Source organism: Exophiala bonariae, assembly GCF_035927105.1.
Source record: "Exophiala bonariae strain CCFEE 5792 chromosome Unknown scaffold_20, whole genome shotgun sequence".
Taxonomy (NCBI): domain Eukaryota; kingdom Fungi; phylum Ascomycota; class Eurotiomycetes; order Chaetothyriales; family Herpotrichiellaceae; genus Exophiala; species Exophiala bonariae.
In genome coordinates this window covers 111405-128136 of record NW_027042495.1, presented here as the reverse complement: position 1 = coordinate 128136, position 16732 = coordinate 111405, and the positions used below count along the sequence as shown (strand labels likewise).

General features: G+C 48.5%; 5 protein-coding genes across 5 annotated transcripts; 2 read left to right on the top strand and 3 right to left on the bottom strand.

Annotated features, from left to right (window-relative positions):
* Window positions 1–547: 547 nt before the first annotated feature.
* LTR84_005340 (uncharacterized protein) lies at window positions 548–1000 on the bottom strand (the record flags this gene model as incomplete). Its single annotated transcript, XM_064848910.1, has 3 exons — window positions 548–724; window positions 884–898; window positions 953–1000. 3 exons carry the CDS (start codon window positions 998–1000, stop codon window positions 548–550), a joined length of 240 nt encoding a protein of 79 aa, XP_064704124.1.
* A 453-nt stretch (window positions 1001–1453) lies between these two features.
* On the bottom strand, window positions 1454–2593 carry LTR84_005339 (uncharacterized protein; the record flags this gene model as incomplete). The annotated part of the gene is made up of 3 exons (XM_064848909.1): window positions 1454–2368; window positions 2424–2528; window positions 2582–2593. The coding sequence occupies 3 exons, from the start codon at window positions 2591–2593 to the stop codon at window positions 1454–1456; spliced, it is 1032 nt and encodes a 343-aa protein (XP_064704123.1).
* A 4179-nt stretch (window positions 2594–6772) lies between these two features.
* On the top strand, window positions 6773–8037 carry LTR84_005338 (uncharacterized protein; the record flags this gene model as incomplete). Its single annotated transcript, XM_064848908.1, has 6 exons — window positions 6773–6841; window positions 6890–6926; window positions 6974–7041; window positions 7095–7477; window positions 7534–7601; window positions 7664–8037. The coding sequence occupies 6 exons, from the start codon at window positions 6773–6775 to the stop codon at window positions 8035–8037; spliced, it is 999 nt and encodes a 332-aa protein (XP_064704122.1).
* A 472-nt stretch (window positions 8038–8509) lies between these two features.
* LTR84_005337 (uncharacterized protein) lies at window positions 8510–10912 on the bottom strand (the record flags this gene model as incomplete). Its single annotated transcript, XM_064848907.1, has 1 exon — window positions 8510–10912. One exon carries the CDS (start codon window positions 10910–10912, stop codon window positions 8510–8512), a length of 2403 nt encoding a protein of 800 aa, XP_064704121.1.
* A 2876-nt stretch (window positions 10913–13788) lies between these two features.
* Window positions 13789–15484, top strand: LTR84_005336 (uncharacterized protein; the record flags this gene model as incomplete). Its single annotated transcript, XM_064848906.1, has 2 exons — window positions 13789–13937; window positions 13987–15484. The coding sequence occupies 2 exons, from the start codon at window positions 13789–13791 to the stop codon at window positions 15482–15484; spliced, it is 1647 nt and encodes a 548-aa protein (XP_064704120.1).
* Window positions 15485–16732: the final 1248 nt, after the last annotated feature.

Genomic DNA, 16732 nt, shown 5'->3' with positions numbered 1-16732 from the left:
TCGTTCAAGTGTTGCCACAAATAGCCCGGTGCATGGACCACTTATCAACCCTTCTTTTTCAATAATGTTCAGCTACGGTACGAACTCGTATACATATGCGGAGCACTGCGATTTGGATGTCATTCATCTTGGACGAAACGTGCTCACACCGAGAACGTTCATTTCTCAGTCCTGGTCTGACACTTGTATAACAAACGGCTGGCCACAAAGGGATATCATAGAACGTCACTGGGCACAAGAGCAAATAGCAGTGGGATCAAACTGATGAAACGCTTGATTTGGTCTAGAACAACTTCATTCAAGCTCACAACTTCTGTTTGATGCTTGATGCTTATATACAGTTTTGCCTCGTCTCATCTTGACAGTCAATTTCGCCTAATGAGCATTGTTCTTGTGGTGTCCTATGTCACTCGTTAGCCAACAGTCCCTTCCAATTGTTTTGGGACGATCCATACTCAGATGGAAGTAGTACTCCATGCTGTAACCCAGCGTCATGATACCGAAGATAGCGTGCCAGATAGCTGCTCCGTGTTAGTCTTTTGACAATTCACAACCATGCTGGTAAAGCCTTACGAGCCGAAGATGGGTTTTTGCCAAAGTATTTTGCTTGATACCATCCCAATGGTCCGCCTCTTGTTCGGTCAGGTGCTGGTCCTTTTGGTAGTCTCTCGTAGAATTTAACTATTCTCGCCATTCGGACGGCATCTTTGGCGGCTCCAAGTCCCTATTTCCATGGTCAGAAACTATCCATGTCGAGAGCTGCGGCCCATAAATCCCCCCTAGTCGGCGTTCGGGCGACTGGTTATTGAGAACGAATTGGGCGATCGAGATGCTCGCGCGATCGCGACATTGTCTGGGAATCCAAAGGTGAATATGAGCTTACCGCTGGGTTTGCAACCTATAGTAAGAGTGTTAGCTGCCGCGGAGTCCATACAATTGGGATTGTCCTTACCTTGGGAGGGACCAAAGTCGACACGCTTCTGCGAATGACAAACGACATTTTGAGCTGATGAACCCGATTAGTGACTACTTAGATGTCTGATTGAGGTTTGAAATCACATACAGAGAACTCAAATTGCTCGTACGTGGCGTAAGGAGTGATTCGAAGCTGTTGAAGATTCAATGTCTGGTCGACAGCTTCAAGTTCATTCAAACTCCTGCACCCTGCAAGTGCCAAGCCCTGGAGCTTTAAGTCACGTGTCAGAAGTTACGGGCTATCCCGGATTACCTAAGCACCCTTCTGGCCTTGAATTTTGAAGACCTTCAATATTGACAAACTACAGGCGACTCTCTGAAATCGAGGATACCTGAAGTTTCAAATATTACACACTTTTTCCGACCAAGTAGCTCTTGAACTGCACAAGTCACCATTTACACCCTACCGTGGATTGATACCTCACAATCATTCTCTTGTCCGGACGACCCACCGACCCGATTCACTGAATCAATCGTATTACCATACTTTATGCTGGTACTTGTACCAATCCTCTTCAGGAACTTGCTCATGATGTGAGCTCAATCCAATCGTCTGAAAATTGGGCTCCGTATGTAATTCAAAGTCCCTGTTCTCAGGTAGGGTATCAAGGCATGGCCGCCAAAACGCTTCATCTCGCGGATAAATGATGGTGTTAGCTGTCGCGGAGGTCTCATACATGTGGGTTCCTGGCTTCGATCCACCTTCCAACTCCGCTGGATAGACAGTAGTCTGAGGTGCTTCAGAATGGCAGACATTTGTGGTACTGTGACTTGATCTGCATGGCAAAGATACACCCCTGCTTGATAGTCGGTTTGTCCCAGATGTGGAAGGAAAGAGGCGTGGGAAGAAATGCTGGATTGGTGTTCTTAACATTGGTAGGTTTGCACAGATGATCCCCAGGCCAGCTTCAATCGTTGTCCATATTGTCGATATCAGAGAGCCTGCCGTGGCATCGGTACCATACGCCGAAGAGTAAAGTGTTGTAAGTCGTGAGATTGATGCTGCGCACACGATGGTACCCAATCCAAAGATTCCAGTCAGGGCTAGCTTCTGTCGCATTGGCAGCTTCAAGGTGAAGATCACTGGTGGTACCATCAAGACGATGATCAGATCCGTCAAGATATTGTAGATGGCGTTACTGTACCACAATCCAAAGATGTTCACACAACTTCTTTCTGTGCTCCAGGGTTGCCAGGCACTTGATATCGGACTGCACTGCACCAGTGTTGATGCCGTGAAGCCGATGCAAGCGCAAAGGACCAAGACAATCAAGCACCAGCACCCACGTACGAACCACAGACGATCGATGAATATTCGAAGGTACAGGAAGAGTATGGATAGCTTTGTACAGTTGATAGTCAACTTGTAAAATATTTGGACGAGGAAGAAACACTAGAGGTACCATGAGACTTGTGCATATAGGGAACAGTAATGGACACATTCCTACCTTCAATGCTCGAGCTGCTTGGTGACGTTCTAGAGTTTCAAGCGGTCTGCCATACCCGAAATCGACCGCCGCAATGGAAGTAGCGCATTGAGCAAGAAGAAAAGCCTGTCCAGTGGTCAGAACTGCAGCATTATTGAACAAAGACACAGGCATCTTACCGTAGCCAACATCGTTGCGACATCATCAAGACCGAAACGTCCAAACATACGAAAACGCCAATAAAGACGATTCATAACCAATAACACCGCAAGGCTAGGGCCCAGCACAGAAGGTACAACAAGGTGAAATCCTCGTCCCCCGAGTCCGAAGATTTGCACTGAGCAATCGGAGCATTGGCCTGCCATGGTTGTAATTTTCTTGACGGAAAGTAAGATCACAATGGTTTCCGCAAACAAATGGGCTTTCGTACTTGTATATTGTTGTCTTAACGTCTCAAACTGATTGTTGATACCTTCGCCAGGCTCATCAACAATGTTTGATCGCGATTGGTAGCCTGGGGGGCCGGGTACGGATCGTGAGCGGATGACGGGTACGGAGTATACCAGAGGGCTGAAGGTAAGAGGACCACACTCTCTGAGAATGCTCGATAATGATATAATATATCCAAGCAAGTATATTCAGGGGATGACAAAAATGACACAAGTGATGCACATAGGCTATTCACCCACCATTCAGGCCTCCTTGAGCAGCCCAGGGCTGGAGTTCCGTCATGAACATTGCTCCATCTTGAGCGGGTATGCACTCCAGACAACGCTGAAAGTATACAAGGACTGTATCAGCAGGGCGTGCCTTGTTGTATATACGAGATGGAGACATAATGTATGTCGCATAACTGCATCATGGAGACAAGTTGAATTCTGGAAGGTCTCGTCATGGATAGAGGTCTGGAGTCTGAACGCCGCAACATCTGTGAGCGGAGAGGTTTTTTCAACAATGCTTGAATGGAATCTGCATTTTGACGAGAAATTATGATGTATCTCTGGGGACTGTAAGGGCAAAGGCCCGACTCGAAAGCTCAGAGCCAGTCCTAATAGCGACGGGGATGGGTGAAAAGTATCCGGTTGCCATCATCGCATTAGCCGAGTTCTAAAGCAAGAGAGAACATAGCGCATTTGATCCAACGGCTATCAGGAGGACTCGAGAAATGAAAATGTAGATCGTGATTAGCATTCGGTCTAAGGCAGCTTGCCACGACTTGTTACACTGAGGGGATGTTTTTGTGAATCAAACCCATCCCAGTCAAACTTCCGAGGTTGGTGGATGACATTCTCTTTTGATGATGTAAATAGCTGGTACACGTGGCAGATGCATGTAGTTATTTTGCAAACAAACTTGGAAAAGTCTGATACAAGACGCCTTATCACAGAAGTCGACTGAGTAGCCCCTGTGTTCAAGTTACTTAGTATCTTACAGGTTAGGTACCTAGTTAGCTAAGTCAGAGGTCGAAATCCAAGTTCAAGATGGCTTTTCATGCCATCTCCGGTTAAAGGTCGCCTGATGTCCCGAGACAAGCTCCTCAACACCTGACGACTAGGCCAGCCAAACTTCACAGCCCCTAAGATGCCGACAGATGGTTCCGCAGCAGTGACAAAGAAAGGTAGGTCGACGTAAAGACCTCACTGTATCTCGCTATGACGCACGCATGAGGCAGTCAGCGCCGACAAGTTCTCAACTGGGTTTGGCTGTAAAACCTGTGCCGCGATGACTCCGACGACCTAAGAGCATAATCAACTCGAAAAGGTATTTATACCTTCGCAGAGGTCATGCTCGACTCTTCCCTCTCTCCTCTCTACACACTGCTCAGAACAGTCAATCATTCCTTGGTGCATACAGAGCCAATCCAGTACCATTGTGCTGCTCTAAGGACAGCCAAGGAGGCTATACCACTGATTAACATGAGCGTGAGAAAGCATTGCGCGAATAACCCTTTGCTACATTGCTACTAGGTTTACCCCTTCAATAGGCATATATCAACAAACCTGAAATTGCTGGTGATCGGAAGGCATGACCATGCTGTGGTCCATCGTCTCATTGAAGATACCAAGCTGAAGATGACCGAGTGTGAACCTGAACTAGAGCGGACAACTTTGCAACCGAAGCCATAGCGCGAATGAAGAACTCGTGCACAGAGCACTTTAGCATAGCGGCTAGTCTGCAAAACAAGGCAAAACATAAAGGCATGCTCGTCCGCGATAATGGCAAGCTAATACCCTTCCAACCTGTAATTTACTCCTGATTAGCACTACCTCTCGAGGAGGAGCAGAATTCGATACGAAGTTCACTGCGGGTGCTCGAATCCGGTTTTACTATCCTAGAAAGGACAGGGCGGTAGTTATCATCTGAAAAGGGGAAGCCCTTCGATCAAACCCATCGAATACAATCATTGTATTTCTCGTTGAGTTAGCCACAAACCATTACCAGTCTCATTTTGCAAATGAAGTGGCCGTCGCTTCCGCGGAACCCCAATGTCGGGGGAAACGAGCATAGAGTGACAGGGCAGCCTGACCTCTTAAGGAAACAGATCACCCGTAACTATAAAGCCTTTCCGCATAATCCTGGGATTGGTGGCCTCCTGACAAGTTGTAAGAAGCCGAATTAAGAAGCAAAGCGGCTCCGAACCCAAGGAACCAAGCTTCATCAGGCCGTATGAGTGATTCAACGATTCTGACAATTTTTCGAGAAGCAAATACTGAGGCCTGTCGATTGAGGATGTCACTGCGTACCCCAGAGTCCCGATGGCACCTTTCCTGTCTCTGAGCTATATCGTCCATATATTGACACAGGCGAATCCAATCTTCTATCTCTAGCTAGACTCTAGGAGGACGGGGCTGATGTTGTCCAAAGGACAATCCTGAGATGTCCGATTAGGAGTGGTACCAAGCGTCGGTTCCCCACGATCCCCGCCGGGTCCCCACGGCCCATCGGCCCCTCAGCCGAGAGTTGGAATTCCCTTACAGGGGCTCGTTTCCTTGTCGAGCCAAATATTTGATCAGCTATGAAAATGACAAGATGATTCACATTAAGTGTGCTATTCTCTACTGAGACTGCACTGTAAGCCATATTCAGCGCATCGTAGGCGGAATTTTCTCAGTCTAATGATAGAGCTATCGTATCTTTGTGATGGCCCTTTCGACCTACTAATGGAAGCATCATCACGAAGGACTGATACGAAGTAAGAGAAAGTCACCCCATCAGGGCACCGAGAAGGTTTGAAGATGTGTCAGTGACACCATGAACACGCTCGAGCAACCGGCATCTTCCGACGCTCCTCCTCCGCAAGAGGCTAAGAGCATACTTCTTAGATTGGCGACGCCTACCGAGGAAGCGAAAACGACTAGTTAGTGGTCCGGCCAGCCGACAACTTTGTTCTCTGCATAGTACCAAACAACATGATATATTCAGTCGCCTAGTGAAAGTTAAAGCAAAGCCGTTGAAGGACGAGACTCTCAGAGTAGTTAGTCAACCGCAGATTCCAGAATTCCTTCCATGCAGAATTGAGCATGACACCCCTGATTTTGGGAGGAAACACAGCCTGAGCCGTCGCTTCCAGATGTGCTGGACCCGTCTCGCGGCTTCTTCATCCTTCCAACTTCAGACCAGACTGTCATACGAGGTACAACGTCAAGTTGTCCAGTCCCTCGTGCATTATTGACCAAGCCGTTGCATACCGCGGAGTTTTGACTTTACCAGTCGTATCCGTACAAACCCCCCCGGCTTGGACACTCTGCCTGAGGTGCAACCCATGTTGATTCGTTCCGTGATTTTATGTGTATGAACGTTGCGTTCCCCCTTCTCTCTACTTACGCATTTTTATACTACAAAACCTCTACTCGTCCATGATATACTGCGAGACTCATTCAGAGTGGGCTTCGCACATAGCCAATATGAATCCGCTCTCAATGTTTCTGGTGCTGGCGGCTCTGGTTTGGCCGGGGCGCACACAAGAACTATTTGAGCAATTACCATCATGTACTGTATGTTGGAAAAATCAAGGGCCTCACACAGAAATAGTCACTGACTCGAGGTAAACAGTTGAACTGCACTAACCAGTATATTGGTCGGACGACATGCTTAGAGACGGACAAAGCATGTCTTTGCACTGAAATCGCAACGTTTGCAACTGGCGTGTCCGGATGCTCTACGGGGATTTGCACCACAGGCGAAGTTCAATGTGAGCGGAGCACACTTGACACCCATGGCAACCCCTTCAGAAGTCCCTAATACGTTTGGCAGCTGCCATAGATGTCGTACTGAAGTACTGTAACGACCGAGAACGAAACAGTAGCTCGAAAGTACTAGTTGTTACTGCTACCTTTGGCATCATCACACTGCTGGTGGTCATACTTAGAATGGTCACACGAATACCGCCGTTCAAGGCCCCATTTGGCTGGGACGATGGACTCATCCTCATAGTCTTGGTAAGTCAATATACCCTATTTCGCAGCATGTCTGACTAGCATGACCAGATCTCTATGATTGTGATGTCCTCGAGTGATCTTGTCCGTAAGTAGACATGATTTTTCATCCAGTATACTCTGACAACATGGTAGTGATACATTTCGGTTTCGGTAGAGATGTCTACTCGATACCACCCAACAATATCACAACCATTAGGAAGGTCGGTTAAGATGCTCGCAACATTCACGTGGTACACCTAGCTAACGGATTTAGTTTTTCTATATCGGAGTGATATGTTACTTCTTTAGTATCATGGTCACTAAACTTTCGATCCTCGCATTCTACCTACGAATTTTCCCGGATCGAACCTTCATATACTCGACCTACGTTCTGATGGGCCTAATAGTAGCCTGCATCCTCTCATTTATCCCCGCGATCATTTGGCAATGCACACCAGTATCCTTCGCCTGGACCTCACTACCTGGACAGACTGGAGGGCATTGTATCAATACCTTCCTTATGACCTGGATTGGGAGTTCAATCAACGTTGTTCTTGACCTCGCTGTCATTCTGGTACCGATTCCACATCTCCTGAAGCTTACACTGTCTCGAAAGAAGAAAATACAAGTCGTTGCCATGTTCAGTGTAGGACTATTGTAAGCCAGAATGTATCAAACAATCCCCAGAGAAAGTCGAACTAACACAATTTCAGCGTGACAATTGTCAGCGCGGTCCGCTTCCACAGCCTCGTCACGTATCGAAAGTCGACCAATTTTACTTGTAAGTTTCTTGTTCTCCAAAATTTTTCCATCAAGACTTCTTCTCACAGTTCCATCATCAAGGGGACTATGTCGACTCGAAGTACATGTCGACACTCGAAGTCGACGTCGGCATCATCTGCGCATGCATGCCTGCGATGCAGCTGCTCCTTCGCAAAGTCGCACCGAGCCTGTTCGGAAGCAGTGCGGACAACAAGAGTTCCTATCTCCACCCGTACAGCAATTCCCACGCCAGGACGTTCCGCAACACAAACAGTCACAACCCGCCGTCCAAGAACATCACCAAGACAATATCCACCACCATCACCGATATGCCCTTGAAGGACAGCGACTCCGTCATGGAGCTCGTCGACAACTCGAAACCCGGGAGTGCCAATGGCCGCTCCGGCTCCAACACCACCCTCCCGCCGGACCCGGCCCGCGATCACAACTGGTGATGAATATATATATGTACACAATATTTCGCCCCACTGGCTCTAGTTAGCACACAGCATAAGGCAAGCCATCATGTATTTTCACGACGAGAGAAAGACAACAGCATTTTTGCATTTCTGTTTTAGAAAGATTAACCAGCGATTATCGAAAGTAAAAGTAAGCTCTAGACTACAGCGTATGATGAGTATATCCCCAGTTTTCTCTCTCTTACGAATCAGAATATCTGTAGCTCAGATCATAGCATTGATCACATCTAGCACTCCTCATCGATCGTGTGACTTCCCTGTGTTGTTTGATATATCTCGACAAATTCAATAACCCCAACCAGAAATCCTTATCATGAAGACCGAGGCCGCGGTTGTCCAAAAGTTTTGTGTCCCGGAGAACACATCAATTCGGTTACGTTCATCGCATCGTCAATTCATTATAGCATCTCCTGTCGTGTCATGTCGATCACTTCCCTAGGCCTTTGTTTCACCGCAAGACAAAATCCATCGTGTGCATACGACTCGGAATCAAGCCGTCCATCAAGCCATGTACATAACAAGCGCCGACGAGGAGATACTCCCGGCCCCCTTCTTCGGTGCCGGTGCCGGCACGGGCTTCTTTCCCCTCCTCAACAGCAACAGCAGCAGCAGCGATCGGCCTCAACACAAACGGCACGTTCGCGCCGGCGATGCACACGATGAGGTCGCGGCCTTGTGCGTCGTTGGGCACCGCGCCGAGGAGTCCGCCGTCGGTCCCGACGAGCATGCGGCCGTACAGGAGGCGCCGGGCTTTGATCTCGAATGGCCGGCCTTTGTGTTCGAGTTCGCGTTCGTGTTGCGTTGAAGGTTGTGGTAGCGTTGGGAGGTGAGTGGGGAGGCTGTCGAGTTCGAAATCCTCTGCTGCGTTGGAGCTTTGGGGTTTCAAATGTCTGGTATTGGATGGTGGGAAGCCTGTGGTAGTCTCTTCTGGCTTTTCTGGTCCGGTTGCTTGCGTTGTTGTGACGTCCATGTTTCCCAGGGTGTCGCGTGATGCTTCTTCTTTCGGAACTTCGTCCTGTTCATCAGGAGAGTGAGCCTCCTCGGTGATCGTGCATGTTTCCTCAGGCTGTGGCACGATGGACATATCCTCAATTGCATTTGCGAAACGAGTGATATCTCTTGCGTCATTTTCAGTGTTATCTGCAGCGATTTCTTCATTCTGTGGACCCAATGTTGTGCCTTCAAGATTCAGATCGTCGTCGTCGTCGTCGTCGTCGTCGTCGTCTTCTACATCTTCCCAGTCATCTTCATCATCGTCGACTTCACCCGCAGCATAGAATTCGGTGAACATTCGAGCTCTCAATACGGTGACCAACTCCGACCATGCTGCGTAACATTGTTCATCATCCCATCCCGCGCGGGGTGTGTCGTTCCCAATGTCAGCAGTCATTGTCCGCCAAACCACCGCCCTGTACTCCTCGCCGGTATAGTATTTTGATTTGTTCTCGGTCAATTCTTGAATACCTGCACAGATATTAATCGCATTGGCTTCCATGAGTACCAAGTGTGTCCGTGGGTCTTGTATCTCAAGCTCCTGGATTAACTTCCCTGTGAGGTAATTGCTTCGCCACCCGGTGATTGATATGCCATCGACGATGACGCCCCGTACGACCAGTTTTGTAGGGTCCTCGGAATGAAGTCTAATGTTGGGCTGGCTTGATCGTGCTGCTGCGTAGTAGAAGCTTGACAGAGGATAGCGAGGTTCAAACTTCCAATCTGGTACCCAGGTTGGCAAACCTTCAGTTGAGCGTGATGTTCCTGCATGCTCTAGTAGTCGAGCACCTTGTCCTGACTTGATGAAATGGAGAGCAGTGTCAAGATATAGCTGTTCAGTTGTGTATACTGGGGAGTACTCAACCTTTACTGATTGGCGGTCAGATTCGTTGAGGAGACCCATGATTGCGTAGACTTTATCTCTAGAGTCCGTGGCCTGGGCTGACCTGGAATAGCAGAGAGCATGGAGAAAGTCCATCTCTGCACCAGCCTTTTCCGCGCTCTCATAAGCCTGAGAACCTAACATATGACGGACCATACCTAACCATTTGCCATCCATACGCCAGAGCAGCCCGGCTTGGTTCCATGTATAGGTTTGACGCATGTTGAAACCGATGGACCAATCGCCTTCTCTGGGGAAAAGGTCCATGACATGGAACCACAATTCATCTTTCTGATAGAGGGACAATGGCCAAGAAGAATTTATTGTCCCGTTTCCATAAACACACATTACTGTACCCAATATGACCTCTTGGATAACCCAGCAGCGACCAAACCATGGCTGAGACCAAAGTTCTTTCCAATCAGCATCTGCTGCATCATGCGCTTTGGAAGAATAGAGTGCTGCATTATTACCGAAGAACATGGCTTGAAATGCTTCAACTGGGTCGGTGTGCTGGGGCGCACCAATGTAGCCAACGACTTCCCTTGCCTTGCGATAAATATCACTCATCAGAGGTATTTGTGTGTTTTTCTCCATGAAGTTACTTTGATCGATGCAAAGTCCATCTGCCCAGATGTAGATCTCTTCCCCCAAGGTGTAAAGCTTCTCCCAGATAACACCCTTACGGGCGTGAATGGTGCAGATTACGGTATGGAGGGCACGTGCCAGGTTTTCATTCACACGAATCTTCTGACCGTCGCAGTCGAGTTCAGTGAGGAGAGTTGGGTTTCCCCATGTGTAGGACAAGGCAAAGTATGGTGGCAGTTTGTCCAAGCTATGGACTTGCATTTCGAATTTGACCTGATCAAGGGATTCCCATATCTGATCGGTGCTGGTATCCAACACTGCTCTCAGTAGGCGTATTTCTGGTGGTTCTGTCGCCAATTCGGTGTATCTATATTGCTGTGTTGTCATGATGGTCCAAGCATGGGATTACCGACGTTCCGAGAGCAAGACAGTAAGAGAGTGAGTGCGTAAACGTGGAGCAGTTTTCACGGAGCAACAACTTTAAGGGTGGATGGAATTGGTCCAATGAATTCTGCAACCATAAGCAGCATGGTAATAAGGATTTCGATGAGTTTGTGTCTCATGTCTTGATGATCGGTTACAAGGCTGGGGTTTCAGCTCATTTTGAAGGCAGCCTTGGCTCAAGTCTTGTTTTCAAACGTGCATGTCAACCGCCAATAGAAGAAAGAGGAAACATGGTCCAATAATCATCTTCTTCCGTGCTTCAGCCGTCAAGCTCAATGTTGACGCTGGGGTGCACTGTCTGACGAACAAGCAACATGATGGTCACTTAGCAGATTACGAGCACAATAACGGTTTTACCTTAGACCTGGTTGCGCATCTCAGAGGGTTTTGTTTTGGAATACCTACCTAGGTAATGGAGATGAAGCAAATTTCTCAAGAGTCGAAGTGATCTGCTCTGGTGTTCTCTGGACTTTGCCGCTCAGAGGACCACCACGCATTGAACTATAGTAAAGGTCCATGGGAAGTCGAGCTTGACAGCAGCACAGATGATGGCCGGGTCAGATATTTGGACGGAGAAAACTCCGGGAAAGGAAGGCGAGGTCTTTCGTATGAACCATCTCTTGCTGGCTTGGTAGTCATGTATGATGTCAAATTCAAGTCGTTATTTGGAGGTAGGCATCAATTGAGCGTTGAGACAGGACTAATCCAGCTGCCGTTGATTGGAGACGGACATATGGTAATTGACGATTGGAATCTTCCAGCCTAGGTAGGTAAGATAGCATTACGCATTCATTAATTCAATGATGCCATCCCAAGTTTCGAAGTGGCCGTCTCTCTCGACGAGTCATCAATAATGATGTGGTAACTCTTCGCTAGTCAAATCCTCTCTATCGAAGAAGGTGTTACCTCAAAGCTAGTTCATACCGGGGAATGCAGGAAGCAGGCTCATGCATTGATTCGAACTCGGTCTCGGATGAGCACGCCACGTTTGTGCAGTGTTTTCTCAGTTCGAAGGGAAGTCAATTCTCTTCCCCGCTTCGACTTTCGGGTGGTTGTCCAAGAGGGGTTTCCCGAATTTGTCTACCGTGATGCATGAAAAGGCAGAACCTACCTGAAATACGAGGTGGTAGAAGTGCAGCAGACACGAGTACCTGCATTGAAAGTGACGGTGCCTGCATTCTGACATCAACGTACAGGAAAGACTGCATTAGGGTGGTTGGTGTAGGCCCAATTGTGTTGCAACGATGATGACCACCCCGAGTTACTGTGTGGGACAGATCTTAGCGACATCGATATCGACATCGTAAGAGAATAATGTTTGCACTCGGTGTGGGAAAAGAAACACAAACTTCTCGGGATGACGCTATTTGTGAGTTCGCAACACTGATTGCGGCAACATGGCGACAGGCAAGTGGAAAAGAAAGGAGGGATAGGAGATTTGATGATTGGAGGGAATGCCAGGAAATAGGCATTCGCATGGGCACAGGCCACGCAAAGAGAATAAGCGAAAGAGAAGTTGACCCTTTTACTATCTCACAGGCCAGCGGTTGGCGCGGGTGGCTGCAAACGCCATGCAATCTCCTTTTTGGTCAAACACTCCACTGCATCACAATCGCCATTGAATCTTGAATTGGTGACTATTCTCAAACCAACTGCCGCAGGTTTCGGTTGTCTGCATCGTTGAAATCTAGTGTTGCATTTGCGTCGGAGATGAAGTCGATTCGCCTAAGAAACCAGAGGTGACGAGGCCAGGTAAGTTCTCAACATAGCTAGGTCAGAGTACAGTAATAAACACCGAACACGCCACAATTCTCAGCCTGAGGACGCTGGTCTCAAAAATAACAACTGTATATTTTCCGAACTCAGTTTTTTCAAGAGAAAAGATATACACAGCGAGGGCTTGTTTCAAATACAAAAACAGCCGACCGGGGCTTGAGGCGAAAAGCATGGGGATGGGCCAGTTCAAGTCCGCGAGATTGGAAAGGAGAGGAACGGGCTTAGGGGGCATTAGTTAAAGGGACTTAAGGTGTATTAGGCTGTCCGCTACTTGGAGGCTTTACCTGGAATAGCTAGACGGGGTCACTAGACGAGCCGTTAATCCCTTCCAGTCGTGGTTGCCAGAGCAGATCAACAGAGGCGTTTGTCTTCCGTAGGCCCACCACCGCCATCGACTTGCGAATGGTGTCTGTGCTGGACAAAGTCCGTCTTTTCCAGGCCTCGTCTACCTCGTACTTGGTATGAGGAACTGTCTGCCAGTGCCACTGCAGTGTGAGTGTCATGATCATTTTTGTCCGTCCGGTCCAGAATCCACCCTCCTGCATACTGCGTCCTGCGTCCTGCACCTGCCACCACAAACACCCTCTTTCTCTTGCCATCCTCCCAATCACCGCTTGCTCTCCCGCACCTCTTCTCTTCCTCTTTCTGCTTTCCACTTCACCTTCAACTCGAGTTGTTGTCGATTTGCCATTCGTTCGCAGCGCGTCATTACCCGGAGCTCTTGGAGCTATTCTCTGACCTATAGTCACTCGTTTCTCTTTTGGTTCTCTTCCGGCGTCGTTGGTCTTTATTTAACATCTTTCACACCTTCAGCTCGGACCTTCTCCCGACTGTTGCTTCGACCAACTCCCTGACCCAGCTATCCGGTTCCTGTCAAAGCTCAGTCAACCCGCCTCCTTCTCCTGTCGATAGCCTCGCTGCTTGGCCGGGCATAGGGGTTGCGACGACGATGTGCTCAGAATGATCTTGGGAGAAACAAGTACTTCTTGGACACCTGGTTTGGGGAACACCACTTGACCAACGAGAGAAGATTTCTTTCGAGTATGGTAAATTTCAGGCTATTGGGCGCATTGGCCCTGGTCTCCCCGGCCGTTCTTGCGCAGGACTGCATTTCCCTGGCCACCTCGACAGCTTGCAAGGCTTTCAATGCTTCATCTATATCTGCTACAAATACTACTTTAATTGGACTATTGTAAGTCGGCATCGCACCAACCTTGGGCATCAACCACTGACTTGAATAGTCCATTCCTCGCCTATGTCACATCTACAGAATCATTCGACACCGAATTAAATCGTTATGTCTCTCAACAGTATGTCTCGGAAAAGTTCACAAACCTCTTTGGCTGTGATAATGTCAACCTCGGCAACACCTCCAGCTACTATGCCCGTTATACGACGAGCTTTCTCTGCAATGCAATCATACAGAATTCCCGGGACTCTTGTCAATCCACCCCAGCACAACTGACACCGCTGTGTGCCGACGCTTGTGCAGACATGGCAATCAGTGAAGAGCAGATTGTATCCAACAATGCCTTGTGTTCCGGACGAGCGGACAGCTATGCCGACCAATTGCGCGCTGACTTCACCAACTGTGCTCTACCGGCCAACTCTATCAGTGGAACATGTATCGCTGGAGCATTAAACGAGCCTCGAGATTGTGGTTTTGCTGGAAATCTCATGGGCCTCTGCAATTTCTGCCGAGCCAGTACGGAAAACGCCACCGACTCCTGCTGTTTGACCTCCAACGCGACTGGTCGTTGTGAGGATGTCACCCTCCCGGTCTTCTCTACGCTTCCAAACCTTCTTTCTTCAACCGCCAGTGCCACCTCCTCATCCACCGGAAGCGCTTCAACGAATGCCGCAGCATCCACAGGAGGTGGCAATGGTCTAAGTGGTGGTCAAATCGCTGGAATCGTGGTTGGATCAGTGCTGGGATTCTTGCTACTTCTGGCTTTGATTGTCCTCGCCTTCATGTGCCTACGCCGCAGGAAGAACGATAGTAAGGCCGGTAGTTTACTCAATCAGCCATCTCCACAAAGGAAAGGACCAACATCCTCAGCTTACAATCAACCAATGACCCAACCAGGCTATGAGGTACTTCCTGGTGGTCGAGTTGCTCGCATGTCAGCTCTACAAGATGAACAACCCTCGGGAGCACCTCATGTTGGGCCCCGTAACTACACTTCGCACACCGACCCATATGGTGGCAGCCCAGGATCGGGTCAAAAGGCCTTGGGTATGGGGGCCGCCAAGCTCGGAGATTCTCCCGGAAGCGACTCACAACAAGGCAGCTCACCTGGCAGTGGAGGTGATTTCTCTTCACCAGAGGGAGTTGCAAGTGGCCAGTCAGAACAATTACCCTTTTTCAAAGACTACTACTCAAATGACGACATCCACCCTGGAGATAAAGTCTCAGCTCTGTGGGCATATCAGCCTCGCGCCGGAGACGAGTTTGAACTGGAAAGGGGAGACATGCTCAAAGTGGTGGGCATTTGGGATGATGGGTGGGCCACAGGTGTTCGAATCGATGATCGTGCCGAAGACTATGATGGCAAACACAAGCTTCAACGCGACAGCGGAGTGTCGAACGGGACGGCAACTCGAGAAGACTCAGGAACACCTCTGGGAGAAATCAAGGCATTCCCCTTGGTTTGCGTGTGCCTACCCGAAGCATGGAGAAAGACCGTTGAAGGTGATACTTCGACGGAAAGCGGCTCAGGAGGACCGCCTCAGATGTGAAAGTACCTGCTTTCTTCAATCATGCTGAGTGAGTTACGATGACATGCAGTTAGCCCAGGCGTTGGAAATGACGGCCATGGGCCAGAGAGAACCCCTCCAAAAGACTCGATAATACCAATAATACCACAAGCACGACCCTCACACCATATCAAGAACGACCCGACTTTGTATCCGGCTCATGGACAATGATTGCAGAATCAGTGTTTAAAGGGTGGCATCACTTGTGCATTTTCGAGGCCCATGATTGGATTTGCGTTGGCTATTGTGCTTTTACCGTTTTTCTGCTTCGATTGATACCCACTTGTGTATAGTTTTGCTTACGCACTTTTAAGCCCTGGCGTCTACTTTCCACATGGGAAACCTTATGGGGTGAAATGCATTCTATTTGCGTTCAACTTGCACATGGACACGACAGGGAGCAACGATGGTGGAGACCAACCCTGGGCGATCGACCATTCAAGCATATATATTTGTGGGACCCTTTGAAAATCCCAAACATAAAAATTCAGTCCAGGTGATGGTGATGGTACATGTTTTGGATTGGGAGAGCGGAGGGAAAGGCAACGAGAGCCTACATATGCATATGAGCCACCAGACTCGAGTTTTGACTACCTCATGAATCCTGACTGAACATAAAATACAATGGCTTTTGGTGACAGAGTTGCTGATGCCGAATTTTGAATTACACAATACCAAGCTACCTACCTAACCTAGGTCTCTGGTGCCCAATGTTTCTCGCCTGACTTGGGTAGGTACCCTTGAACCCTCGACATTGCCCTAGGGACGGACATCATGGAAACGCTCCTACATTCAAGGTATCATCTCACTAAATCACTCCAGGTAATCATAATCTTGCGGATATATCGCTAATACCACTCTTTCTTAACATTAAGTTGACGATTCTGACTCATTCAATCAGAAGGTATGAACAGCCCCGTAAAATATCACTACTCTGGAGGTTGCTGCCAAAACACCATTGGTACCCGGTAAGTCAGCAATGCAAGTCACCAAGATCTAAAATAAAACATCGGGACCTAGAAAACCCCCCACAAGTTTGTACCGTTGGAGGCTAATCCGGCTGACTTCTGGAACCGACTATGAGGCTTAAACCATGCAAAAGTCTCCTGAGCTGTGTCGGTGATCAGTTTCAGACGGCCTGATTGGTGAGATCGTCTTGATGGCTCGCCTAAAGGGGCGGAGCCTCAACTCACTGCTTCATATACTGTGGTATGACCTCCAGAAGTCGAA